Below are 27,069 nucleotides of genomic sequence, written 5' to 3'. Positions count from 1 at the left end.
GATCCAGCTAATAAGAACAACCAAAGCTATGATTTAACTGAATATAAATTCAAAGTTTTTGGACAACAACTATAGTACAAACAAATGTCTTAAAGTCTGAGTAAAGCAGATTCAGGGATTTGCATGGAAACACGTTACATGTGTTAGACACTAGTTGCAAAAAATGGGTAAGTAAATAGCTAGCTAAGTGTTCTGTCTTCATCATGGAAAAAAGTCTTCCTTGTTTGCCACAATTTGCAGAACTTGTCTACTAAAATTGTAAAGTAATAATGAGAACAATAAATACTGGATTCATTTAGTTAAGAATGAAGCTGAAAAGCGGCATCACAGATCTGGCAACAAACCAGTTTGGAGGCCAACTTCAGTATTATCCAGCACAGAGAATCAGATTAATACTCGGCGGAGTGTCAGTCAAGTTAACCATCTCTCAACGGCTGTTGTTACGGACTGTTTGTGCATGACATCATAGATTCATTTTTGAAGAACCAATGACGCACTGTGGAGGTTTCAGGGCCGTGCACCTGCTCAGAGAACCAACGTTTTCGGTGTAATTTTTTTGTGAAGAGAAACGGTGATCAAGTGTTCAGGGTCACTGCACCTATTTTTTCACCTAGTACTTTTACAAACTTTTATCATTAGTGATAACGATAAAAGATAGTTGAGATTAATAAATACACTGCTGTAAATACCCGGCTGAGTCTGTCACTCTCCTGCTTGCATGCTCACGCTACGCTAATGTGTGTCTGCTGAATCCTCTGCTACTAGAATATACCTGCCAAACGTATTCAAGTAGACTGCACAATGTTGTAAACTTAGGTCATTTTCACTCAGTTTGGCCCCGTCTTTTTCAGTCATTGTACCACACATGAACCTAACATAGGGAGACTTTCTGCTCGAAATCCTGAGAGAAGCAGCTGCAGCTCTCACCAGCACATGCACTTACTCAGGTCACAGCATATACTCCAGAATATTTGCTGATTCGTGTTATGTGCTTCTCACGTGTCACCGCTCTGGAGCATCTTTAGAACAGTTCAGGACTCGAGCTTTAGTCCACAGCTAGAAGGAGACTAAAATATTAATTATTTGTAGCGTGCGTTCGGGATTTTGAGTCTAAGCAGTTTATTTCAGTTAAAATGAACTCAGGGCTGAGATAATCATTTATTTTTTCATGATTTTGAAACCCAATTGTATTTACTTGATTATTGTTTTAGTAATTTATGTTTGGCTAGATTGTTAATTAACTTTTTGTCTATGATGTGACAAACACAGAACTTATTTTTTGCTGCGTTACTCTGACTTTAAGCTCAGGATGGAAAACTACAGCAGTTAGTTGGATTAATTCAATCAAATTTTTTGCCCTTTGAAGAAAATGACAACATCAGGGTAAATTTACCAACATAAATTAGAGGAAAATATGTTAATATTTTAATGTTCATGAGTTGTTGTGGTATTGAAAAATAATAATAAAATGGAGAGAGTGAATTAATGAAAAATAAGAGTAAAACAGACGCAGACATCTTTTGTTTTATGTCATCTCAACTTCTTCTGACTTTGTTGTAATCAATGGCCAGAAAACATGAATTTCTCATGTTTGTTTTGTTAACATTTTGTGGGGACTCGGGTAAAGTACCAGACATCCTGCGGAGGCTCTTGGACTGAATGTTGTCCTCCAGAGGGTCAAAGTCAAAGATGGAGCCTGGATCTGTCCTCCACACCTTCAGGTCTTCAGAGAAGATGGAAAAGTAATTTCTCTTTACACTGACTGCAATAATCCTGCAATGTTCACGTGAACATATTAAATAAAAATGAGCTTGTTTATAATTGGTTTCCTCTGTGTTTCCTCTCCACCTGTGCAGAAATTAATCTACGACATTTAAACATTGCCACTGTGAAATCAGTTAAAAGTTGTTATAAACATAGAACACAACAGATGGATAAAAAAGCCAAAGCTGAAGCTTGTCGACTCACCCTGAAAATCAGCACATCAAGTTCAAATAAATTATACAAAACTCTGAGCAGCACTGAGGAAAGTTTTAGTTACAGTTTGTCTTGCTGTCACATGAACAGCAGATAATATATTGGTACTTCTATTAAAGTTTCAGTATGTAACAATAATTATCTGGGAGAAAATATGATTATATTAGTATCTTATCACTTTGCAAAATACATGTTTATTTATTGAATTAGAAGTAACCATTTATATCTCTTTGTGCAGCAGCTCCTTTTGCACAGGAGAACTGTCAAATTACCAGAATAAAAGACACATAAAGAAGAGTTGTGCTAAGAGATTCAAAGAAGAAGCAAGTGAAAGATTCAGATGTGGATGCTGTTAAGTGAGAAGTTTTCAGGACATATATTTGATAAATAAAGAAACATACTCATTAACATGACACCAAGCTTATCAAAGAGGTAAAAACATGAAGAAGTGAAGTGGGGACAGACAAATACAGACACTTAGCTGCTGCAGTGATTACAGACTGTCTCTGGTCAAAGAGTATCTTGCTAAACTGACTGTGTTTTTGCTTTAGGTCTTTTTCCTTTTCTGCAGTTGCATTTTGTAGTTTCTAATTTGCAATTCTGTTTTCGAGTATCTAAACACATACTAATACACTTAAAGTGTGGGTCACTGACCAACAATGATGCCTCCTGGTCGTCTATCCATCTCCATCGCCTGGGGGTGAATCCCTTTGCTGTAGCCCGCCTCTGCTATCATCTGATTGGCCCTCTGGTAGCGCTCCATGCTGGGGTCATCCAGCCCTGGTGTGAAGCCTCGTCCACGCGCCCGCTCGAAGTCCTCGTGGTACTTCGCCTATTGATGGGCAAAACCAGCAAATGCAGAGGCATCAGTATCACCAGTGATGACAAGCAGAAGGAGCTCATGCACACTCCAGCGTGAGAAATCACAACACACACACACAAGTCAGGGTGCGTTTGGTCAGTGAGCAAATAAAACACACACACACACAAGGTTTTTAAAAGCTTTATTCATTAACTCTCTCACCACACACACTTTTACACACTGTTTTGGACTCTTGCACGTGCACACTGGAGATTTGTTAGCCAAACGGTTTTAGGACCTAAAAAACTGATCTTACAAACACCAAAAACTGAAGTCCCGAGTCTTAATAGTATATAAAAAAAAAGACAATAAGCATGTTATATGCAACTATATACAAATTTGAATCTTAATGTTTGTATTTTGATTGTATTTACAAAGGTCAAAAAACTTAAAGTGTCAGTCTTTATTTTAACGTTTAATAAAAATCTCTTTGTGAAGGAAGTTTGTGTGCATAAAGCCCGGTTTGCCTGGTTTAAGTTTGATAAGCTTAAACTTTGTATCTTTTCTCTTTTAAATATGTCTAATGAATTTACACACACACACACTCCTCCCTTTGGTGGGGATTAATATCAGTGCAGCATTCCCGCCTGCGGTGCCACGTCACTCATGTTAGCTCCTCCCATAGCCAAGATGAGAGCCATGACAACCAGGCTGCTACCATGGAGACCGAGTCTTGTGTCCTCCTAACACGCCTGTACTCAGGTGTGTCCAGCTCAGTGCAGCTTCGGCCCCTCAGCTCCTGCAGCCCGCGCTGATATTTCACCTGTTCAAACACACAATTCATACGCTGTTAACCTGAGAAACACACAGCTTTGTCAATGCTTGTGTGTGTGGGCCTGTCTTTGTGAGGACCAATTAAAATTGCAAGGAAATTTTGGCAGAGGGGACATTTTTGGAAAGTGGACATTCTACAGTATTGTGCAAAAGTATGGAGACAAACACCCCTCATTTTTCAATATATGTCCAGGGAAACAGGAAAAGGCAGAATCTATAAAGATAAATATCGTATATAAGGCAAAATAGAGTTTGTACCATTCTAACAAGCTTAAAAGTCAATATTTGGTCTGAGCACCTTTATTCTTCAACACAGCCTGAACTCTCATAGATAATTTTTCTGTCATTTCTTTAAGTAGTCTTCAAGAATAGTTCTCCAGTAGATGCTACTGTAGATAGTTTTTTAGGCCTGACACTTCTTCTTTTGTCCTCCACTTGTCCAGTTTCCTCAGATGTTTTAAGGACACACCGCATACCATGCTGAGATATGCCAAGTTTTCAGCTAATAGCTCTTTGGGAATCACCTTGTTGATGCAAAAATACTCTTTTCTGTCTGTCGAACTGTGTTATCTTTGGTGTTTTTCATAGATGAAACTAAAGAAATGGGAACAAATGATTAACAAAGTGCCTAAAGATACAATTTAAAACTGGTTCTTTTACTAAGTTGTCCGTTATGTGTCGACACAACACTGGTTCATCCCTTGAGTTAGGAGCCTTTTTTCTGCTTGAATGATTCATAGGTCAGAGTTAAGTGGCTTAAGAAAGAAAATTAACTGGACTGAAAATGAGTGAAAAAGCAGCCAAAGACCTTCAGAAAGCCTGGAGAACTGTTGCTCAAGACCACTTTAAAAGATTTAGAGAACGTCTGGCTGCTTGGAAGGAAAAAAATCATTTTAAAATAATTGCTGGATCAGGTTTTTGTACAGGACTGTAAATAAATCTAACTGATATAGATAATGGAATGTTATGCTTGGTTTAGGTGTTAGACATACATCTTTCTCACATAGGTAGTAGTACAAATGTGTGTGTTTGTGCGTGTCTTGCCGAGCTGATGTTTTCCTGGTTTTGTTTGACTCTCTCCACCTCTGGAGTCACTCCAACACTTGTGGCCTTCACAACACTCTGTTTGTATTTCACCTGGCGTGAAGACAGACAGGAAATCAAACTAACAAAATCATATTTTCTTAAGACAGTTGCAGTGTCCTCTGACACAATCTGACCAATCTGAGCTCACAGAGTTTCTCCCACAGTTGTGCAGACCCTGCTGGGTCATCCTTGATTTCCTGCTTTTGGGCCCCTTTTGGTTCATCACAGCCACATACAGAACATTACCAGCCTCACCAGCTCTCTGATCCCTGAGCTCCTCTGTTTTCAGCATCATGAGTGTCTCTGTACTCACTGAGCTGATGTTATCCTGGTTGCGTCGGACTCGTTCCATCTCAGGTGTGTTCATGACAGCGGTTCCATGGCCCACGTCCTCTCTGTACTGGACCTGAACAGAGACTGACGTGAAGCAGCTGCTGCTCACAGTTTTAACAGACATCTCATTTATTTTTTTAATGTTCGGAATGCTAAAAGAGAAGGCACCTGTGTCTGTCTGAAGATGTAACTGTTCTGGTTCTAGCAGTGTTGCTACGTCTTCCTTTAGTGGGTTTTTAGGTTTAAAAGAGGTAGTTTTGTCCTGGAGAGGGCTGCTGTTGTCTTCTCTTTAAGCACTTTGGACTACTATGACCTGGGTGGTGTTTGTTTTGTTTTGTATTTAGCACCTGTCATTATTGATGAGGACAGATATGAGCTTATTTTACTTAGTGTTGGTCGTTTGGCATATTTTGTTTGGATTGAACAGCACCCAAAAATGTTCAACTTTTAGTGTCTGAACAGGGTCACAGGAAGTTTAATCTGTCAGAAGCTGACCTTTTAAGTGACTCCAGAATGAAAATATCAAATTCAACATATTTTCAAACAAGCATACAAACAAAATAATAAAAATTCTTATGTATAAAATAAATAGTTAATTAACAGCGAGATTCCAAAGTCTAAAATCAAAGTCAAACTCTTTTAAAAAGTCTGACCTTTTATTGCATTTGAAGATTAGGAAAAATAATTAGTTGAGGTTTGGACTCTGCAGGCTAACATGTAAGATCCTTTTGAGAATTCTGAACTACATTTGGCCATTATATAGATTCATCCTCCATCAGAAGAAACAAAGTAACAAAACAAAGTTTTAACGGACAAACAAACCTGTTAGACTTTTCTGTGAAGTCCATTTTCTGAGCATTTTGTGATTATAGAACTATGAGTAAACATACATTGCTAATCTTCTTGGCATTCTCTCTGGCGAGGACGATCTCTGGCGTCTCTGTGACCGACGCCATCAGACCTCTCATCAGCTTGGAGTCCCAGCTGTACCGCAGCTAGGGGATGACAGAGAGCTGCTTTAACACCACTCAGAACGCATACAGGGAAACAGGCCATTTCAAATGGATTAGAGGTCACTTTTGGGAAATTGGAACACTTTGACTATTATAGGACGATCAAAATAAATGTGCGTTCTCACAGAGCTGATGTTTCTCTGGTTGGTTCGAACTCTCTCCATTTCTGGGGTTTCTGAAACAAGGCTGTAGCTTCCCTTCAGACGCTCCGCCTCGTCCTTATACTTCTTCTACAGAAACACACAGAAGTTCTCAGAGGCAGAACTTTTTTTTCAAACATTTTCTTTAATAAGAGTCGGCATAGTGTACTCGCAGACCTGGCTATAGATGTCTTTGAGGTAGGAAGCGTGCAGCAGTTCAGGGGTGTCTGTAACCGTCCCGTATGAGTTTTCTCTGAGCTGCGCTGTCTGTTTGTAAGAACTCTGCATCACAGAAACAGCTCATTTGTTGCACGGTTGCACTAACAACTACTAAAAAAGTGGATATGCAGATAAATACAACTTACAACATACATAAAAAAAAGCAATACTACTTTAATTTAAGCCAATTACACTATAAGTCAGAACATTGTACTTAATCTATAAATAAAAATTGGACAAATATAAGAATTTGAACAAGGGCAACTTGCTGGTGCCTCTCTGCTGTGCTGCAGCTCTGCCTCAACACCTCTCCTTTAAGCGAAAGTTATTTCTATTCAAGATATTAAGTTCTACTTGACAGTCATTTTCAAAATAATTGCTAGAGTATACTGTTTTGTCAATTTCTGCATTTAAGAGTTGAATTTGGTCAAAATGAGCATAGTACAGAAAGTACCAATTAAGTACTAAAATGATCCTCTTAAGGCTCCTTTAAAATTTAATAAAAATTTCTTGGTGACTGGGTTGAATCTGACATGTAATGTGAGGATCAGCAGAGGCCCATCAACCATCTGTGGGGGGGGAATCTGAGCCCAGATACCTGACTCTGGATCTCCGAAGCTCTCTTGGCTCTTTGCATCTCCAGGACATCAGAACTCAGCTCCATGCCTTTGCCCATAATTTCCCTCTCCAGATCCCTGCGATATTCCTTCTGTGGGTGCAGACAAACAATCACTGCGGTTAAAGTCAGATCTATTGTCTAAATGTGTGTGTCTGGAGGGTGCTTTACCTGGTTCAGTATCTGATTGGCATTCTTAACCCTTAGAAGCTCAGGCGTTTCTTCAAGACCAACACCAGACAAGCCTCGCCCCTTCACTTCCTGCTCAAGGTCCTTCTTGTACTCTTTCTGCAAAGAGACAGAGGGTTTATTGAGAATAGTGATCTCTGAAGGATAGCTGATAGTGTTTATTTTGACTTTACTTCATGCTTGATGGCTTATTACCTCAATAAATCCTCAATAGTAATATTTGTAGAATATCAGATATGTTGATAGGATATGTATGATATGTATGTAAAAGTTTCATAACACTGACACTTCCACCTTCACTGGTCTTTAAATATCGTGAAAATAAATCATATATTGGGTACTAGCATGTTCTATCGGATCTATCGGATCCCAAAACAACGATTTTCTTTTCACCTTTTCTGGTCTCTAAATGAGTTCATTCAAATTTGATTACCAGTATGACCACACTTTGGCCATAATCTGCGATGATCACAAATTTTCTTATTTTAGGAGCTCAAACCACTTGCAGAAGTTTTAATGCGCCTCTCAGAAACAGCTCAAAACACAACATGTCTGAGTGTTTTATACCTCACTCAGAAGGCTGCTAGCGTGGCGGGCTGTCAGGTATCCAGGTGTTTGGTCGACGTCCACCAATGGTTTTCCCTTTATCTGCTCCTCGTAGTCCCTCCGATACTCCCTCTGAGAGTAAAACAGGGACACAAAGCAGAAAGATATAGTAAAACTAAACTATGTGGCTTGATTTCAGGGATGTTAGAAACCTTTCTGAATGGTGTCTTTCTGTGAATTTCTAACTGTTCAGGTGTATCGTGAGTCTCATCATTACATTTGTATGATAATTCAGACCTGCTTGCAATATTAGACCAATAAACAGCCAAACTGCTTCAACATGACTTTTCTCTCTAAGTGACCTCATTTTATTAATAATCTGCTAAACATGTCAGTGACATGTAAGGGAAAGCTGACCTTGGATCAAACGGGGACACAACAACACACAAACAGGAAAACACAGAGAAACACATTATGTTTTCAACATGACAGCACAAGAGATCCAGCTGAACGTGTTCAAGCCAGAACCAGATCCAGAACATCAAAGTGAGCAGCAGGATGTATGTTTGATAAATCAGTAGCTGCTGCTGTGGGTAACTCCGTGTTTCTGAGCGGTTGTAAAAGCAACAAACTGATATGTTCAGTTGTCTTCTGCATACATTTATCAAGACAAAGTACCTTTAGTACCCTTGGCTGCATTTTCACGCAGTGTAACCATGATATTCGTACTAAAATGCATTGGTAACACAACAGACATTTGAAAAAGTTTCACTCCCTGTTTGAGTTACAGTGTTGTCCTGGAACAACCTTGAATATATTTCCAAATTAATACCTGTGTCCAAGCTACAATATCTAACTGGATTTAACTGATAGAAGTCAAAACATCCTGAACATTGGACCTTAAAATATGTCGAAACCAAAACAAAAAGTAACAGACCATTAACATGTTTCATGATGCTTTTAATAGAAAAACATAGGCTGTTATTATCTCACACTAATACATGCCTGCAGTTTGGATAAGAGTGCAGGAATAATCAAAGAGTTTTTACCTCACTCTGCATCTTCTGTGCTTCCTTGGACACTTTGTATGTCTGTGTGTCTCCAAACTCCATCTGAGAGCGACCTTTATTCTTCTCATACTCCTCTCTGTACTTCACCTGAAACCACAAACACACAAACCAATCAGCTACTGAAACAGGTGGTAAAAACACAGCAGGAAAAATAGAATAAAAGTGTGTGCTCGTGTGTAACCTGGCTGTGCAGTACTGCGTTCTCCCTGTGGTGGAGCTGTTCAGCCGTGTCCAGAGCTACGTGGTAGTGGGCCTTTGTTTGCTCGTACTTTTTCTTGTACTCCACCTAAAAAAATGTCACAACAAGAACTAAGATCGGCAACCATGAAGACAGAAACACAAGAGCATAATACAGTGATACATCGGCCACAGTAATAAACTCTTTGATGGCACCTGAGGTTGTGGTGTGTGTGTGTTATCAAAATCATTATCTTTTACGACGTAAATCGGCTAATCTGAACACTTCTGGTGTTATATCCCATAAAAGTGTAACATGTTGGACTTTTCTGCAACAATTGTAATAAGAGGTGAGAGAAGATGCTGTATTGTCAGTTTCTCTTGCATATGCAGTGTGTGTTTGTACGTTGCTTTGTAGCTTGCTGGCATGCAGGGCGTGCTCCAGCTGCAGGAGGTTCGGCAGGTCGGACCAACCTTCTGGTTTCTGGTTCTGGTTGGACTTATACTTCACCTGAAGGACAGAGGAGAAGATATCAAGGTTAAACAATGTCCAGTGATTTCAAGATGATTATTTCAAGAGAATAATGCACAAGAGTCTCAAGTAGTTCGTCCTTTGCGATAAATGACTACTTTCCAGGAGTGTACAAAGTAAAAATCAACTGCATATAATAATATGATGCAGTAATTATGTTTAAAAACAAGCTTTATGATATCTAAGGAGGAAAAACACCAAACATCCAGAATAATCTGATTTTGTTCATCAGCTGGATATCTTAAACCAGATATCTGAGTGTGCATGGGAGTAAATGACTATTCATACAGCTGACCTGATGTTATTGTAGCTTGCAGAGTCTGCCAGAAGTATATGCTGCATACAACCACCTCTGCATTGCTGCTGTGACTTGGTGTTCTGTAACTGGGCCTACAGTCTCTTTATTAAATCATACATTTGTACTAACCTAAGGCAAAACATTTCTGAATTATATATATACACAACAACTGTGTGAAAGAGGAAAAGTTAGAACTGAATTTTTTTCTGTACATCCTTTTTTCTCCTAAATGTTTCTTCTCACTGGTTCGAAGCCAGAAACTCAGGCTGAAAATCTGCCTGTATCATGATGCAGAGAGTCTGCTCAGAGAGGCTTTTCTAAAATCGGCTGAACGTTCAGCATTCCCAAACACCAGGCAGCGTTCAGCACAACAAGCTGTTACATAACTCTGTGAAGTGGGGAGGCTCTTTTCTGTGGCTGTGTGGGCTGCAGCGGTGCTAAAACTGAACTGCATCTGTGTGTGTGTGTGTGTTTGTTTGTGGATATGTGCATGCTGGCAAGTGTGAAGAATGTGGATGGACATTTCTGCACTGGTAGGACCTTTCTTATCTGTCAGACTGAGGGTTCAGATGTGGTTTTAGGGTTCTGGTTAGAATCAGGTTTAGGTCGGGGCTGGGATTAGATGTCTGGGATGAGTTTTTGTCAACAAGTGTCCTCACAGCGACAGTAAATCCATCATATATGTGTTTTTCGTGTGCATGTAACCTCTTCAACTTCTCCAGCTTTCATCCTACAATCCCCCTGCATTTGCCTTAGAAAGGTTGCCATGGTTACACCCACACAACAGCCTGAGTTATAGAGTGTATTTCAAAGTGTTAGGCGCGCGCGCACACACACACACACACACACACACACACACACATGCGCACACTAACAGACAGTTTGCCTCTTGGATTTGTTTATCTCTGAGGCTGATAAGAAAATAGAAGTGTCTGCCGGTGACCTGAAGGAAACAAACGTGAATATTCTCTTCTGTTCAGTTGAATTGTTGTAGATCTGTCGGGAGGGCATTCATAAAAACACAGCAGAAAAATCAACTCGTTGCTTTTACCTGAACAGTGCATTCATCCTGTTTGTCTCCATGAGAAAACTCTAAATAAAAGCTCAAACCAAACACCAAACACCTGAACAACGAGGTCTGAACAGCACCTCCACCTCCCAGGGGAATATTCATTTAATGGCATCGTTTTAAACTATCTGTGGTATCAAAGTCAGGAAACCTAAAGAAACCAATTTGAATGATTAAACTGGCAGACTGACAGTAATGATGGATATGTTCACGTTTCTGCACTTTGCTTTGACTTGAACAAATTACACTTTAAACTACCGATCAAGTATCTTTAGTCAGTGTTTAAGTAAAAATAACTAGGCCTTTAGTTATCTATATTTCTCAGTCTTACGTGCATATATGTTTAACTACTGCTTTTGTTACCAACAAGCCTTGTTATTTTTAGAGAATTTTTAGTTCAAAGCTACAGTGTCTTACTTGCATTTGCACTTTTATACGTTTTGTGCACTCCATTAACTTCAGTTCTAATCATTTTAACAGCGTTCAATTTAAGTGTTTACATATAGTTGGATTCTTTGACACCAAGTCAAAACTGTGCTGTCTTTGTAATGCCTTTTATCTTAAAAGTAGATACAAGTTACATGTCTTTCATGTTCTTTCTTTAGACTTAATTATTTTACTTTAGATTTTACTTTTTACTTTAGTAATTATGGTCTAATTTAATGTGGTCTAGTTTTATGTGCAACTTGACTCATTTTCCTGGGCATCCTGGGCCAGATTTATTGTAAGTTTTACACTTAAATTAACCTGAACAACCACTCTGGTAGGTTGGTATCTAAAATGGCCTGTAATGTTGAAACAAGGTGTGTTGTGGGTAAATGACGTGCTCCAGTTTTTCAGCAGGTGGACTTTTGTAGGCTGCTTTGATCATTACTAGAATGAGCTGGCTGCATTTGTGTAGATAGATGAAGTGAAATGTTAATCTCAATCAGCAGAACAGTCCACTTCAATCAGGTCTGTTTCTGAATTGTAACCACATGCTGATTTTCCTGTTGAAGTTAATCCAGCCTCATTTAGACATACTCACTTACTACATGCAGTAGCAGTCCAATTTAAGCAAACACATACATATTCATTTTTTGTGCTCTAATGTTTACTTCTCTTATTCGGAAATAAGAGAAGTAGGAGGGATGAAACATCGTTCTTCCAAACAACATTTCCTAATAACTTATTTTGATGATGACCTTTGGATAACACGAGTTAAAAATCTTCAAAGTGAAATTCAACTGGATTATGATCTTATCAATATATTGATATTGAAGTAAATTCACTGCTATGCTTCAGTTTGTTGACATTTTGATTAATTAATGAAAATTCGGTTTCGGTGGAGGTTAGCACTATTTTTTTCAGCTCTCCTTTGTGGTGTGTTCAGGTACAGTCTGACACCCAACACAAAAACATGAAGTGCGTGAAAGAATTTGCTTCATGTTTTAGTAAGTTGAGTGAAAATCCAGTCATGGACAAACATGATCATGGCCTGAGTTGAAGCTGTGTGAGACAGATCATGTGACCACATAAAACACCCACCTGACTGGCCAGGGCAGAAGCAGCTTGTGTGTGTTTGAAGGAGAGGCAGTCCAGCGGGTTGTAACACGGTCTCTGGCCCTTTAAATGTCTGTCAAAGCTTTCCTTATACTTCACCTGCAGGTCAGAGAGGTAAACACATCAATCCATTCATCCATCCATCATCTGCCGCATCAACCTCTGATGTAAACACATCAAATGTTCCCTGATATCACACTTACAGAGACTGACTGATGGGTTCCTACAGGCACAGGCTGTTAAATCTAATAAGTGTGTGTTTTCCAAGTCTGTTAACACCCCAATGTACTGGTTCTGGTTCCATATCAACAAGGTCAGTGCATGATGGGTAGCTATGTGTTTGTGTTACCTGGCTGGCCAGTTTTGAAACCTCGTTGGCATGCAGGATGTCGGTTCTGGAGAGAAGGGAGCCATCACTGTAAACGGGCTGTTTAGTATTGTTCCTGTAGGCCACCTGTGAATGTACATATATATTTTGTAGGAGAATAAATGGAGGGGGGGTAGACAGAGAACCAAGTTAGAGTCCCATCTAACTCAGTATTGTCCAAAATCATTTTACTTTGCTGTCAGTTTAGGTTGGTTAGGGCCAGGAGTAAAAAACACACGGTTTGTATCACATCACCAGGACGTTTCTCTATACAAACGTTTCTCCTCTAATAGACATCAGAGACAGTGGAGACCTCAGGTGGAGTAAAAGAGCATGTTTTTCTCAGATTTTTAACAACTATGCTTTGACTACAGCACATTTAAATTCTAACTATTATAAGATTGACAGTTCAAAAAGCTTAAATGTGGCTTTGATTCAAATCTCAACTGGAAAAATTTGTTAAAATTCCAGGAACAACAGCCTGTAATAGTGATCCTGTTTGAATGGTTTTAGACATATACACACAAACTGGTATCCTGATTAAAGTTGTTCCTGTGTCAGATGCGCTCACTCTCTCAGACACACACAGCAGCCCTTAACCAACTTTTTATTACTCTGACCGGAATCTGATCCTAACTTCAACACTCAGTCCTTACTTTCCACAAAATGCTCCCAGTCCCAAGATCTGAAACACTGTCCTCACAAAGATACGCACACACACGTACAATCTAACACACACTTCCCGTGAAGATGGATCTTACACAACAGCAGATTTGTTTTAAGAGCAGAACATTTTCTATAATTAATCAGCACTTTCCTTCGGTGAATAGCTGGTGAACGCGACTGTTGTCATGGAAGCTAATGTACAAAAGGAAGGGACATATTTATATACCACACACACACACACACACTCACATCGCTGGCCAGTTTTGTTGCATTGGTGGCGTTGACTATGTCAGGTCTGTCAGGCATTGTGTTGTAGTGATGAAGCTCCTCTTTACCTCTTCTGTAGCTGACCTGAGACCAATGGAGGCAGTTATTATGAACAACAGTCGTGATAGAGCGGACTGTAACATCAAACCACAGAAGAAGATACACTGCACTGAATTCAAAATAACAAATCTAAAGCAAGACATAGAGGAGTATAAGAGAGATACAACATGAAGGAGCTTAAATAATTTAACCTGGAATGGGTTGTAGTGCCTGCAGATAGCAATTTAAAACTAAAATATAGGTAATGACCAATCTTTGATTCGTACAGTATATGATATAAACCTGTCCAGGGTGTAGCCCGCCTCTCGCCCAATGACCGCTGGGATAGGCTCCAGCCCCCCTGCGACCCAACAGTTGGGTTAAGCGGGTAAAGAAATTGATGGATGTATATGATATAGGTGTGATGACACAGATCTCCTCAGGCATATCCATTTAGTTTCAGTTGTCTTTTATTGTTAATTTTATACGGTGACTGGTTTTAGATCTGTGGTATTGGCACTATTGACTTTCACACTTTTGCTGCAAATCAGACAGATTTTACATTTATGTGTTAGACTGCTATCTTTATGTCTGGAGCCGTCTTCTTGTCATATTTATCAGTCATATGACAAATGTGCTGAAATGACATGTTTCTGTTGACCACATCTCCTCTACCAGTCAAATATGAGTATGGTAACATATCTTCATATTAACCAGTATCATAAGTGTTTATGTTTTGTGGGTATAATTATCTGTCTGTATCAGTGTTGTCTCTGGCAAACAGTTCCAATTCCAAAATCATCTGAAATAATGACCATTTCTTTTTTGTATTCAGCCTCTCCCTTTACAAATATCCCAGTGTCATATTGTTGGCAGCAAACAGCCAGTATGGTTCCATGTATTATTTTGACATTAAATGTGCTGAAAAAAAGTATTTAGATGTCCAGACTAAATCATTTTCAACCAAAACTCAGTGGTGAAATCAAGGTTGGTGCTTTATGATCTTTGTCAAGATTCACAGACTTCAGTGTGTATCTTACAAGAATGAACATTTGGAAGAAAGATAAATATTTGGAAGCAATGGAAATAAATGCTGAGATGCGTATGATACTGCAATAGTTATGTACAGGGCTGGACGAACCTATATTGAGATCAGCTATTTCTCTTTATGCTGCCAATCCTGGTGATATCTGGGATATCTTCAAATAGATGTTGAATAAAACATAAGATGCCTGCAGTCCAGATCTTTGTTTTCTATGTTTTTTCTATTGTGAATTAAACACTGGTTTATCAAATTCTACTTCCATTTTACACAATTTCCCAACTTTTTTTGGAATTGGGATTATAGATGAAAATGTATAAGAAATTTTCATTTCTTTGGGATCCACAGAAAGTAATTTGTTGTGTAACAGCTGTAAAATTAAGGATTTTCCTCTTGACTCATGGACTAGAATTAAAAATGTAATACTCTTTCAACAAGACAGATTGAATAAATTTTTAATGGTTTGTGTTTTTCCTTCCATTAAACATGTGTGAGCAGCTGCCTGCACAAACATTTCACAGTATTGTTTTATTACGCTGAGCATGTGCATGTTGTGTGAGTATATTCACATCGCTCTGGTTCCTGTTGACCTCCATAGCGTGCTCCACCTCAGGCAGCGTCTTCATGTTGGTGTAGTTGGACTTCCCCTTCTCCCGGTTATACTTCTCCTTGTAGAATTTCTACAGAGAGACAAAGGCAGGAAAAGGATGTGAGTGGGATTAAAAAGAAAAGAGAAGGCCTGGGAAAAAAGAGGGATAAGCAGAACTAAACACAAATGTAGGGAATGAGGAGAAAGTTGGAAAGAAATAGATGGAAAAACAGCAGTTTGATAGGTTGAGGGTGAAAATATCTGGTGACTGATTCAGCCTGGTGTCGTCTAGGTCCTGAAAACTTCCAGCTGTTCACATTTAGCTTCAGTCAACTCGTGAGTTATGAGAGTTAAAATCAAATAAATTTAATGGATTTGTCAGTTTGCAGGAAATACTGTAAACTTTACATTTTGCATATAAACTTAAATCAGAGATGAGCTCAAAAAGTCAGTTTTTCCAATATGAATACGAGCCAAAGTAGACAAACTCGTCACATCATAAAGAGAAAAAATTTAAAACTGTATTTTCAGCCACACAGTTTAATGTAAAAGTCATTTTAATAAATATATCAACGGTATTGTTCCATGATTGTCCTGAGGTCAGTCCTTCCAGCGTTCTGCAGACAGTTAAGCTGTCTGAGCTGCTGTTGTGTTGTGCGCATACGTTATACGCTCCAGTTAGTGTAGCATTGCTCGGTCAGGAAACCAGGAAAGCATCAGGCCTGTGCCCCAGTTTACCCACAGCTCTCATTTTCTGCCCCCTGGGCCAACACCAAACAATTATCCTCATCTGTAGCTCACAAAGTCTGCGCTCCCGACATGAAACACAGTGGGGGTTTTTTATTTGTGGAAAAATTCTGCAAAAAAAATTTAAATGTATTCATAAACTAAATCAACAGCAGCGCCAAATCCCTGCAGTCCCATTAAAGTTGTGTAAACAGTGAAAGGAGATACACTTAATGATCTGTTTTAATAAACTGCTTAAATATCTTCTTTATAAAATCAAGCAGAAAGCTGCAGCTAACCAGAGTCCTTAGATCAGAGCAGCGGATCACATCAGTCTGTACTGCTCTGTAATAATTGGTCCAAACCTCCCAGGTGTTCTGGAACAGATGTGTTTGTTGCCCCATAGTGAGAACTAAACATACAGAAACACTATTCCATTTTTATGATCCAAATATCTGAACAAACAGATCTGTGCAGCACTCAGTTCCCTTTAAATCAGGGCAGCAGACTCTTTTGTTGCTGCTACATGATTTAATCTGCTCCTTTAAAATCTATTCTTGTGTTTCTTTCTTCACAAATCAGCTGCAACATTAAAGCCTCTGGCAGGGGAAGTGAAGAACAATAATCTTGTTACAATTCTGCTGAAAAACCCTGTGTCCTGGCATTCATGTGAGCGTTACACTGACTTATACTGCCCACCTAAATATCAAAAAGCAAGCATTCTCCCTCAGGCCAAAACCCCCCCATTGGTACAACAGAGACCTTCCTAAAGCTGCTCAGGAAAAATGTAATGAACACAACAAAGAGCTTAAGGTGTCGACCCAGACTCCAAACTCTCCAGATCCAAAACTGAACATCACACCACTCATGAAACCAAAACTATCAACGCCCAGAGGTCCCATTGTGTCCATTCAGCCGTTCGGAGCTCTACAGCTGCACTAACAAGGTGACAGGGAGCTTGTGTTTCTTTTAAATCTCATTTTGTTGTTGGTGCAAACAAACTTTTAAACAAATTGGCAGCATTGCAGGTGATCGCCAGTGGCTCAGAATCACCAGTGTTCTGAAGTTTGGGCGACACACTCAGTTTTCAGCAGCAATCCAGCAATGTGTCTATGTCCCAGTTTGTCTCCTCTGTGCACGTGTGTGTGTCAGCATGTGTGCTGTGGGTTATAGGTCAGCGTCTGTGTCTGTGTCCTCAGGCTGTTGAGCACAACACAGCTGCTCCCATTGTTCATGTTTGATACTACCGCACACTCTCCCACTGTGTGTGGTTTTAGGGTGGATTTTATTTCAGCCTGTGTGATATTTGTCTGAAGACGTTCGCTATAACTATGGTTGACACAAACAGCCAAAAAAGCTGCCCTTTACCCTCTGTCATTTTATGAACAGACTGGTTAACATGATTCAAAGATCACATCAGACTCACATCGCTCTGCACTTTGGCCACTTCCTTAGCAAAGACCGTCTCAATGGTTTGGGGCATCTGAGCATACAGACAGCATTCAGCATCCTTCTTCCCCTCCTCCCTGTAAGCTTTCTGCAACACAAAACACATTTACAACAACAGAAGCCAAATTATTGTTCCTTTAGGGAGGCAGCACAACTACATTTAGTTCTGTGGTGCAACCATTAGTTGCCTCAATATAATATTCAAATATACAGTACTCTGCAAAAATCTTGAGCCAACCTTCAGTTCTTTATATATTTCCAGGAAAATAGGAAATAGTTCCCCCGATTCACTGAAATATGGTCAAAAATAAATATAAATACAGCATATAAGGCAAAAAAGAGTGTAATTGTGTAACTCCAAAGAGCTCTAAAGTGAATATTTAGTCTGAGCACCTTTATTCTCCAACACAGCCTGAACCCTCTTAGACAAATTTTCTGTAATTTCTTTAAGTAATCTTCAGGAATAGTTCTCCAGGCTTCTTGAAGAACATCCCAAAGCTCTTCTTTGGATGTTGGCTGCCTTTTGTTCTGTTCTCTTTCAAGATGATCCCACACTGCTTCAATAATGTTGAGGTCTGGGCTCTGGGGAGGATTCATCCCTCCATAAGACCTGTTGCCACTGATTTTCAGTCCACTTCTTGTGTCATTTGGAATAGCTCAGCCTTTTCTCCCTGTTTCCCTTCCTTAAGAATGGCTTCTTGACAGCCACCCTTCCATGGAGACCATTTCTGATGAGGCTTGGGAAAATACTATGTTCTGTCTGTCAAACTGTGTTATCTTTGGTGTTTTTCATAGATGAAACTAAAGAAATGGGAACAAATGATGTGTCTTTGTGACAGGCTGCTAGTAACAAAGTGCCTAAAGATACAATTTAAAACTGCTTCTTTGCTAAGTTGTCTGTTAGGTGTCACAACACTGGTTCATCCCTTGAGTTAGGAGCCTTTTTTCTGCTTGAATGATTCATAGGTCAGAGTTAAGTGGCTTGACAAACAACAAGGTACAAGAACTGGTCTGAAAATGAGCGAAAAAGCAGTCAATGTCCAAAGAAAAACTCTGAAAGACCTCCAGGAAGCCTGGAAACTATTGCTCAAGACCACTTTAAAAGATTTAAAGAAAGTCTGGCTGCTTAGAAGGAAAATATACAGAAATGAGGGCTGGATCTGCAGTTTTGCACATTACTGATATTTTTTGTATTTCTGTACTTTCTGGAGGAGAAAATCAATGATGAGACAGCTTCACAGATATCACAGACGGCCAACAACTCGAGTTTAATGTCTCAACATAGTTTTCATGTAAAGATTTTATTTCTTTATTGCAGTCACATGAGCTCCTGTTCCTGAATAAACAGACTTTAATCCTCAGTCGCAGACAGTAAAACTGAAGTTGAAAATCAAACTGTTTATAGAAAAGTGTAAGTTAAAATGTACCTCACTGTACAGCTGAGTTTGCTCTTTGGCATGCTGAGTTTCTTTGGTCTCAGGCAGCAGCGAGTACAGAGAATTAACCAGCTCCTTCTTACCGGCCTCCTTGTATTTATTCTGAGGATAAATAAACACTTTAGATGAATGACTGCACAATGACACAGTGCACACTCCTGTAGACCACATACCAATAACTGATATTAACAGACAATGTCCTGCACCACAGCTCATTGTGTTTTCTAACAGGTCAATGTGACAAGGAGTTAAACAAACCTGTTTGCAGATGATACGAAATACTGTTTAGCAAAATGACAACTACTGATGGAGACAGAATTAAAAGCAGATAAAATGCACTAATATTCATGTCTTTTATAACAGACTATGTAATAATAACACTTATTTGAATCAATCAGGTGGATTGATGGAGAAATATTTAAGATAAACAAAAACAGTCAACACAGAAGTGCCTTCATCCACTGCCCACGAAGAGATTCACACACATTCACAAAGAGAACCTGGTTATCAACATTGCATCTTTTGATGATTTCCTAATGTATAACATTACAAAAACAAATCAATCAAAAGCACACACAGTTTCCCCACCTCACTGTGAGTCTCTGCCATCTCTTTAACAAAGTGAGTCTGCAGAGTTTCAGGCAGCAGCGAGTACAACGTGTTGGGAAGATCGTCCACGTCTTTCTTGTACTTTGACTAAAAAAGTAAGAGGTACACATACAAAAATACATGAAAAGTTAGATTAAAAGATTAATTTATTTACTTTGTCAATCAGAGTCTGCCTCAGAACAGCCTCATCATGAAAAGCTTCATCCCACCTCACTCTGAAGCTCTGAGATCTGCTTTACAAACTCCATTTCTCTGGTCTCTGGCATTTGGTGGAAAACAGTGCTGCTGATCTCCTGTCGGCCTTTCTGCTTGTATCTATTCTGGATCACACAAACACTGAGATGAGACCATGCAAATCCAGCACGTAAAAAAACTCCAAAAAGGCTAAGTGTAAAATATGTGAGCAAGGTGTTTTTTTTTCTTTATTCCAAAATTAAACAATCAATCAAATTTAAAGTCATATGAAAGTTCTCCAGGGAAGCAGTGATCCGCCTACCTCGCTCTGAAGCTCCGCGACAGCTTTAGCAAACTTAATCTCCTCTGTCTCAGAGAGCTGGGAGTACAGGTTGGTGCTCTGATCCTTCTTGCCTTCCTTGTACTTCAACTGGACAACACAAAGAACACAAACTACAGCAAAACTGACAGCAGATAAATACAGTGTTTAAAAGCTTTCATCCAATCAGCTGATTCTAGCTACGGTGAATAAATTCTGGACGGTTAAACAGCATCTTCCATCAAACTTGCATTTTGGTGCATTCAATTTAAAGGAAATATCAAAGACCTACCAAAAATAATTGACACTAAATTGTGCTAAAAGATTCCAATAATCAGCAAAAATTATTCAAAAATGAAACTAGTCAAAATCCTTTACACATGACTTAAAACATCCAAAATGTGTAGCAAATCTTCATTTGTCCAGTGTTTTCATAATATGTCCTGTATATGTGTGACTCTTTGTGAGTGTTTGTGTACCTGACTTTGTAGCTCAGTGGCCTCTTTAGCGTGTAGCGTCTCCAGAGTTTCAGGCAGTTGATGGTACAGACAGCTGCTTGCCTCCTTCTTGCTTGCCTCCTTGTACTTAGCCTGAAAAAAACCATCCATTAAAAGCATTTGCCTGCAGGTAAAACAGCTGCAGTGTTTCTATAGGAGCTGTTAGGTCTGGAGGTTTCTAGATTCTAATTCAGTGTAATTACAAAAAAAAGATTAAAAAAAATAAATCACAAAACAATTAAAGGAAGTAGGCTTTTTTTTCTCACCCCGCTCTGCAGCTCAGAGACAGTTTTAGCTAACTGAGTTTCGGTGGTTTCAGGTAGCTGCGAGTAGAGACTCTGAGAGAGACTCCTGATTCCCTCCTCCTTGTATTTACTCTGAAGTGAAAGACAGATACATAGAAGACTGAAGACAATGTGTGAGAAATCTGATTAGGACATCAAGAAGAAACCAGATTGAAGGAGGCCCTGTGTTAAAATCCTCAGGTGGAACTACAGGCAGGTGACAGCTCAAAGGAAAAACCAACATGAAGTGTAGTGAGATGCTGGACCCCCATATCAGCTAGAACAGCTTCACTTTGCCGTCATACTGTCATCCAGGAAGAAATATTTCATTATTACTTTAATGAACATCTCTGAGGATGTCGGCAAATCATTCCACAGCACAAAAGATCCTCTAACTATAACTGGGTTCAGGTTTTCTTTTCATTTGTCCCCATGCGTTAGAGCAGGTGTATCATGTGTCTGTATGTGTTCACCTCACTCTGCAGCTCGGACATCTTGGCGGCAAGCTGCGTCTCTGCCGTCTGCGGCAGCTGAGCGTACAGACTGGATGACATGGACTTTTTCCCGCTCTGCTTGTACTTGCTCTGAAAAAAAAGAGCACATAGAACAAAAGTAGATGAGTGTCATTTATTTTCATGTTACTACTTTTCACACGAGGCAGGAGATGAACTGTCCTGGAGTATGAGGCGCTTCTTGTTTCTCAGTGAGAGGCCAATAGATGCTTCTTCCCCCAGGGTTTTGCTCCAAAACTAATTTTACAAAATAAAATGAAATATTTTTTATGCAATTCTATTCCCCCAAACATATTTCTGATTTTTTTTTGTCAGAACTGGTGTATTTCTGAAGCTTTTTCTGGGATTTAAAGGAGGAAAATTCTTACTGCTGGTGAGTTCTGCTTTTATTGGTAACGCCCCAGTCACAGCGCAAAGGTGTAATTTCCAGAAAAGTTGGGAAAAGTTTCGAAATAAGATAAAACCTCAAATCTGTAATTTTATATTTTACAGAAGCAATTGCAAATAAATGACTTTCAGTGTCTTCACTGACCAACTTCATTTTATTTAGAAAACAGAAACAAATCTAGAATTTGATGAGCAAATTTTTTTGATGAGTGGCAAAGAAAAAAAGTTTATAGAATCTACAGTAACTTCGTTCTGGAAGATTCTCCAACCATTAGATTAATTGGTGCCCGGCAAGGGTGTCAGGATTGGGTATAAAAGAAGCATCCACCAAAGGTTTAGTCTTTCCTATAAGGATGGGTCGTGGCTCACCACTTTGTGCCAAACGCCATCAGACAATCATCAATAAGTTCAACAAATATTTCTCATTTCAGTGTGGAAAGGCCAAGGACAGAAACCGCTGTTGGATGACTTTGGAGCCCTCAGGCAGCACTGCATGAGAAATCATCATGCCACCATGATCAATACAGCCACATGGGCTCAGGAGGCACTTGAAAAACTATTTTCACTTAGCACAGTCCATGGCTGCATCCAGAAATGTAACCTGAACCTGTATTACACAAGGAGGAAACCATATATTAACTGTGTGCAGAAACATGGCCGAGTTCTCTGGACACAAGCAAATCTCAGATGGACAGAAAGACAGCGGACACGTGTTCTTTGGTCAGATGAGTCCACGTTTCAGCTGCTTTTGGGAGAAACTGACCTCTGCTTCTACAAAGATGAGAAAGAGCATCCAGGCTATTATCAGAGAAAAGTGCAAAAGCCAGGGTCTGTGATGGTATGGGGGTGCATCAGTATCCATGGCATGGATGACTTCATAGATGTGAAGGTACCATTGATGCAGAGGTGGATGTTGGAGTTTTCGAGAGACATATGCCACAATCAAGGTGACATCTTTTCACGGGAGGTCATTATTTCAGCAGGACAATGCCAGACCTTATTCTGCACAACTTCCATCAGCGTGGCTTCATACACACAGAGTGTGTGTGCTTAACTGGCCTGCCTGCAGTCCACATCTGTCTCCTATTAAGCATCATGAAGAGGAGAATCAGACAACAACAACCACGGACTGTTGAGCAGCTGAAATCTTGGGTTCAACAAGAATGGACACAGATTCCTTATGAAAACTGCCAGAGTTTGAAAATTTCCCAGCTTTTCTGGAAATGGGGTTAGTAAATCACTAGCCCCACAAAAACTCCTGACCAGCACACAGATGTGAGGTGTCTAAAGGTGTCTCTACAAACTTTAATTAATTTAATTAATAAACGCTTCTGTTCTTCAGTGACAAAATGCAGAGAAACTTTTGCTCTCACAAACAGCATTGCAAATGTCTCAGATTCCTTACTGAGCATCTTCAAAGCACAACATATTATTCATTCATCAAATCTGAGGAGTTATATATTCATTTTCAGCTTCACTTGTCCGAAGAATGCAATACAGTGACTGTGTGTTAAGTGCTGGAGTGATAAGATGTTTGTTCCATGACTCCAGTCTGTCTTTACATGAAAATAGACCAAGTGTTCATTTAAACTGCTGCTAACCTGTTCAAATTGACTAACAAGACTAAAAAAAATGACTACACTCCAAAATGAAAGGAAAGAGTCACTCTTTAATGTTTTTATGCTAAAAAATTCAGTCATGAAATGTGAAAAAGAGGGTGTGAATAATGGATGTATGTACCTCGCTCTGCAGCTCAGTAACCTCTTTAACATGCTGCGTCTCCAGAGTCTCAGGCAGCTGGTGGTACAGAGAGCTGCTGGCTTCTTTCTTCCCTGCTTCCTTGTACTTAAACTGCAGGAGAAAAAAAACAGTATCATGTTTTTATGTATTTTACAGTTTCTCTGACATTCTGAGAGACAACAACATGCCTGCACATCCTTATCAAGGCTCACTTTAATCATAGATTTACTTTTAGGTTTGTTGAGTCCGCTTAACATTAAAAAAACAATCCAGGAAGCAAACTGAGAGAACAAGATGAGAGCTGATGTCACTGATGTCAGCTGATGTTTCTGCAGCTAAAGAGGAGGTAGAAAACAGAGTGATGTAGGGGAAGTATCCAGCAGCACTGGCGGGCTTTTGATAACAGGACCAGAATAGACAACAGCCGTCAGTTTATCTATGTTGTGTTAACATGCTGGCGTGGCTGAGATGGGACACACACCCAATTTTGCCTCTTAGGGCATTGCATAGCGATGCAGAAATTCTGTGTAAACTGTGTTTCAGTTTGTCTCATCATGTTTGTGGTTCTTTTGGTTCCCTCTAAACACATTTAAATCTTTAACCTTTTGAGAGTTGATACAACACGCAAGTTTTCCAGTTACTGTTTGTACTGGAAAACAAAGCAACTTACAAATAAGTGGTTTCATTTTTATGATGAGTAAAGGTCACAGTTTCCTACCTCGCTGTGTGTCTCAGCCATCTCTTTCACAAACTGAGTCTCCAGAGTTTCAGGCAGCAGCGAGTACAAAGTGTTGGGCAGATCCTCCTTGTCTTTCTTGTACTTCGTCTTGCAACAAAAATAAACATGGAAACATTTGAGTGACTTAAAACTTGATGCAAACTGACATAAAAGGAGAAAAGAAGAAAATTAATTCCCATTGATTCATTTATAGTTCAATAATCTTTCGAATAATTAAAATAATAATTAAAAGATCCTGATGAGACCATCCCCCTGCAGACCACCTGTACTGTACTAGATGTTCAGGGTCCTCACCTCACTCTGTAGATCTGACATCTGCTTGGCAAACTGTGTCTCTGCAGTTTCTGGGAGGCACGAGTACAAATTTTTACCAATTTCCTTCTTTCCCTCCTCTTTGTACTTTACCTGAGGGGGAAAAAAACGCATCTGACTTTAAAAATCATCCAGACGGACACCCGGTAGGGATACCACTGTCTGTTTGCATGTTCATCACCTCACTGTAGATGTCTCTTAGATCTTTAGCCAGCTGGGTCTCTGTGGTTGCAGGTAGCTGATGATAAAGAGAACCGCTCATCTCCTGTTTATACTTCACCTACAAAAAGATGACAAAACATAATTTACTTGAACATTTGGAGGTTGATTGGTGTGATGACCAGCCACACATGATAGTATCCACACCTCACCACCAGTGTATTTCCACTTTAATTTACTTTTCTGTCACTATTCCAAACATTTAGACACACTACTTAACCCATTATTTCTTTACCAATTTGATTTATTTTCTCAGAGGTGTTATGTAGTGCACACATGCCGACACTGCAAGGTCAAATTCTGTTTATGTTGTATTAATACTCCTTTCTTTCTAATGAGTTATCTGGGATTAAGCTTCTCCCTCCTGGTGCTGCAAAGGGTGTGGCCAAGGACTGTAATATGCTTCAGCCAGCCTTATTCGACAGATCCATGTGCTGCATGTTCATAGGAGCGTTTGGGGTTTATTTTGTGTTTCTGCTGTTTGTTAAGAATGGAGCAGCCATTTTGTTTCCCCTTTGCGTTCTACAGGGTTTCGCTGCACCAGTATTTAAGTTGCCCTTATGGGTCTGTGTAAGTAGGTCAGTTTGTTATGTTATGTTCATTTGTTTGTTTGAGTTTCTTTATTCCTGAGTATGTTTTAGTATAGTTCTATTAGGTTGACCTCTTTTATGCTCCTGTTTAGTTGAACTTTTGATTTGTCAACACTTTTCACATTTTTGGGGGGGGTAAATAAAAACCCAGTTTTGAACAAAAGCTCCTGTGTCTTTGTACCCTTACTGCTTGGTCCCTGACAATGGGAAAGGACGAAACATTTAGAAATAGTTGCCAGGACCTGAATACGTCGTGATTTTACATACGTGACTCTGCAGCTGTGAGACCTCTTTAGCATGCTGAGTCTCCAGAGTTTCAGGCAGCTTCGAGTACAGAGGGCTGGATGCCTCTTTCTTCCCCTTTTTATACTTGGTCTAAAAGATGAGGAAGGGATACAACAGTTAGAAAGTCATACTGAACTGAAGCTTTTTATAAAACATTTTCTTTACATTAATGTACCGTACCTCACTTTGTATTTCAGATACAGCTTTGGCAAACTGAATTTCGTTGGTCTGTGAGAGTTGGGAGTAAGCACTCACAGTCTGGCTCTTCTTCCCACTTTCTTTATATTTGCTCTTGAGATTAAAAGACAAGAAGATATCTTAGCTACCAGAAGCTGGATACACTTGTTTTGTTTTGTAAATGGATTGAACATTTTTGTACAGATTGCACCAACAGAAACGGACACACATCGAGACGACTGAAGTATGAAGTATCAAACACAATCCCAAACAAAAATTTTTAAAAATCTCAAATATCCTTTTAAATGAGCTTGGACCCTAAGCTTCTGGAACAGGTTTCTATGATTTATTTGAAGATTTATTAGACAATCACTTTCAGAAGTGTTCTCTATGCAGCGAAGATCACCAACATTCAGTATTAGTTTGAAGTCCTTTGCACAGAGGTTTCTCTAATTCTCTGAATCCTTTATAATATTATGAACCGTAGATGATGGATTTGCTAAATTTACTCTAGGAAACATTATTCTTAAAATGTTTAACCATCCGCCCACATAGTCTGTCACAAAATGGTGAACCCCTCCATCTTTACCTCTGAAAGACTCTTTGTGATGCCCCATTATAGTCTAACTTGTTATTCTACAGATGCCTCATTAAAAATTCATAAATGCTTTATTTATCCTAAAGGGAAATTCTAATGTTGCAGTATTTTTTCCTTTTTTGATTAATTGGCAGAAATGACCTCCTATATCTCTCCTGTATCTTACAGCATAGCTGAAGAAACCTCTGACTGAACACACTTATAAAGGGTGGGCAGTATTGTCCATTATATTCATCAGCTTGTGCAGTATTCTTCTTCTCACAATCAGCTCCAGGGGCGACAGAGCAGTTCCCGTTTCTTTCATTTAAGAGATGTTCCAGTGTCACTGTTTGTGGATTACACAACTGCTCCACCATATTGTTTTCCCAATCTCAAATTTTATTTTAAAACAGGTTGTTGGTACAAATATTGGCAAATATTAACTTGTTTTCAATTACAAATAGAGTTTAAATATTAATTTCTAAATCACTGAATTATGTTTTAATTATATTATACACAGTGTCCTTTCTTTTTTTTTGTAAATTGTGTATACAGTTTAGGGCTTTCATTCTCAATTCTTCTGTCCTGTAATGTATATACCATATGTGACACTTTGATTTCAAG

At 39.3% G+C, this 27,069-nt stretch overlaps 1 protein-coding gene across 2 annotated transcripts in view; it reads right to left on the bottom strand.

Moving 5' to 3' along the window:
- LOC140284516 (uncharacterized) overlaps positions 1 to 27,069 on the bottom strand; it is a 102,542-nt gene that overhangs the window by 4,551 nt on the left and 70,922 nt on the right. For both annotated transcript variants that reach the window (XM_072378383.1, XM_072378382.1), the window contains 32 exons: positions 25,872 to 25,982; positions 25,674 to 25,781; positions 24,779 to 24,877; positions 24,580 to 24,690; positions 24,265 to 24,372; positions 23,547 to 23,657; positions 21,381 to 21,491; positions 20,890 to 21,000; positions 20,606 to 20,716; positions 20,130 to 20,237; positions 19,843 to 19,953; positions 19,613 to 19,720; positions 19,016 to 19,126; positions 17,566 to 17,676; positions 15,394 to 15,504; positions 13,726 to 13,827; positions 12,793 to 12,897; positions 12,429 to 12,542; positions 9,409 to 9,513; positions 9,007 to 9,111; positions 8,805 to 8,912; positions 7,777 to 7,887; positions 7,192 to 7,308; positions 7,003 to 7,113; positions 6,363 to 6,467; positions 6,171 to 6,275; positions 5,923 to 6,027; positions 5,013 to 5,105; positions 4,658 to 4,750; positions 3,498 to 3,602; positions 2,632 to 2,809; positions 1,631 to 1,723 (listed from right to left, as the gene is read on the bottom strand). In XM_072378383.1, the coding sequence (XP_072234484.1) occupies positions 1,631 to 1,723; positions 2,632 to 2,809; positions 3,498 to 3,602; positions 4,658 to 4,750; positions 5,013 to 5,105; positions 5,923 to 6,027; positions 6,171 to 6,275; positions 6,363 to 6,467; positions 7,003 to 7,113; positions 7,192 to 7,308; positions 7,777 to 7,887; positions 8,805 to 8,912; positions 9,007 to 9,111; positions 9,409 to 9,513; positions 12,429 to 12,542; positions 12,793 to 12,897; positions 13,726 to 13,827; positions 15,394 to 15,504; positions 17,566 to 17,676; positions 19,016 to 19,126; positions 19,613 to 19,720; positions 19,843 to 19,953; positions 20,130 to 20,237; positions 20,606 to 20,716; positions 20,890 to 21,000; positions 21,381 to 21,491; positions 23,547 to 23,657; positions 24,265 to 24,372; positions 24,580 to 24,690; positions 24,779 to 24,877; positions 25,674 to 25,781; positions 25,872 to 25,982 (3,496 nt within the window). The remainder of the gene's footprint in view (positions 1 to 1,630; positions 1,724 to 2,631; positions 2,810 to 3,497; positions 3,603 to 4,657; positions 4,751 to 5,012; positions 5,106 to 5,922; positions 6,028 to 6,170; positions 6,276 to 6,362; positions 6,468 to 7,002; positions 7,114 to 7,191; positions 7,309 to 7,776; positions 7,888 to 8,804; positions 8,913 to 9,006; positions 9,112 to 9,408; positions 9,514 to 12,428; positions 12,543 to 12,792; positions 12,898 to 13,725; positions 13,828 to 15,393; positions 15,505 to 17,565; positions 17,677 to 19,015; positions 19,127 to 19,612; positions 19,721 to 19,842; positions 19,954 to 20,129; positions 20,238 to 20,605; positions 20,717 to 20,889; positions 21,001 to 21,380; positions 21,492 to 23,546; positions 23,658 to 24,264; positions 24,373 to 24,579; positions 24,691 to 24,778; positions 24,878 to 25,673; positions 25,782 to 25,871; positions 25,983 to 27,069) is intronic.

This window comes from Leuresthes tenuis, unplaced genomic scaffold (assembly GCF_036924035.1).
Source record: "Leuresthes tenuis unplaced genomic scaffold, fLeuTen1.0.hap1 SCAF_24, whole genome shotgun sequence".
NCBI classification, from domain to species: Eukaryota; Metazoa; Chordata; class Actinopteri; order Atheriniformes; family Atherinopsidae; genus Leuresthes; species Leuresthes tenuis.
The sequence above is the reverse complement of the archived record's forward strand: the minus strand, read 5'-3'. Positions and strand labels throughout refer to the sequence as shown.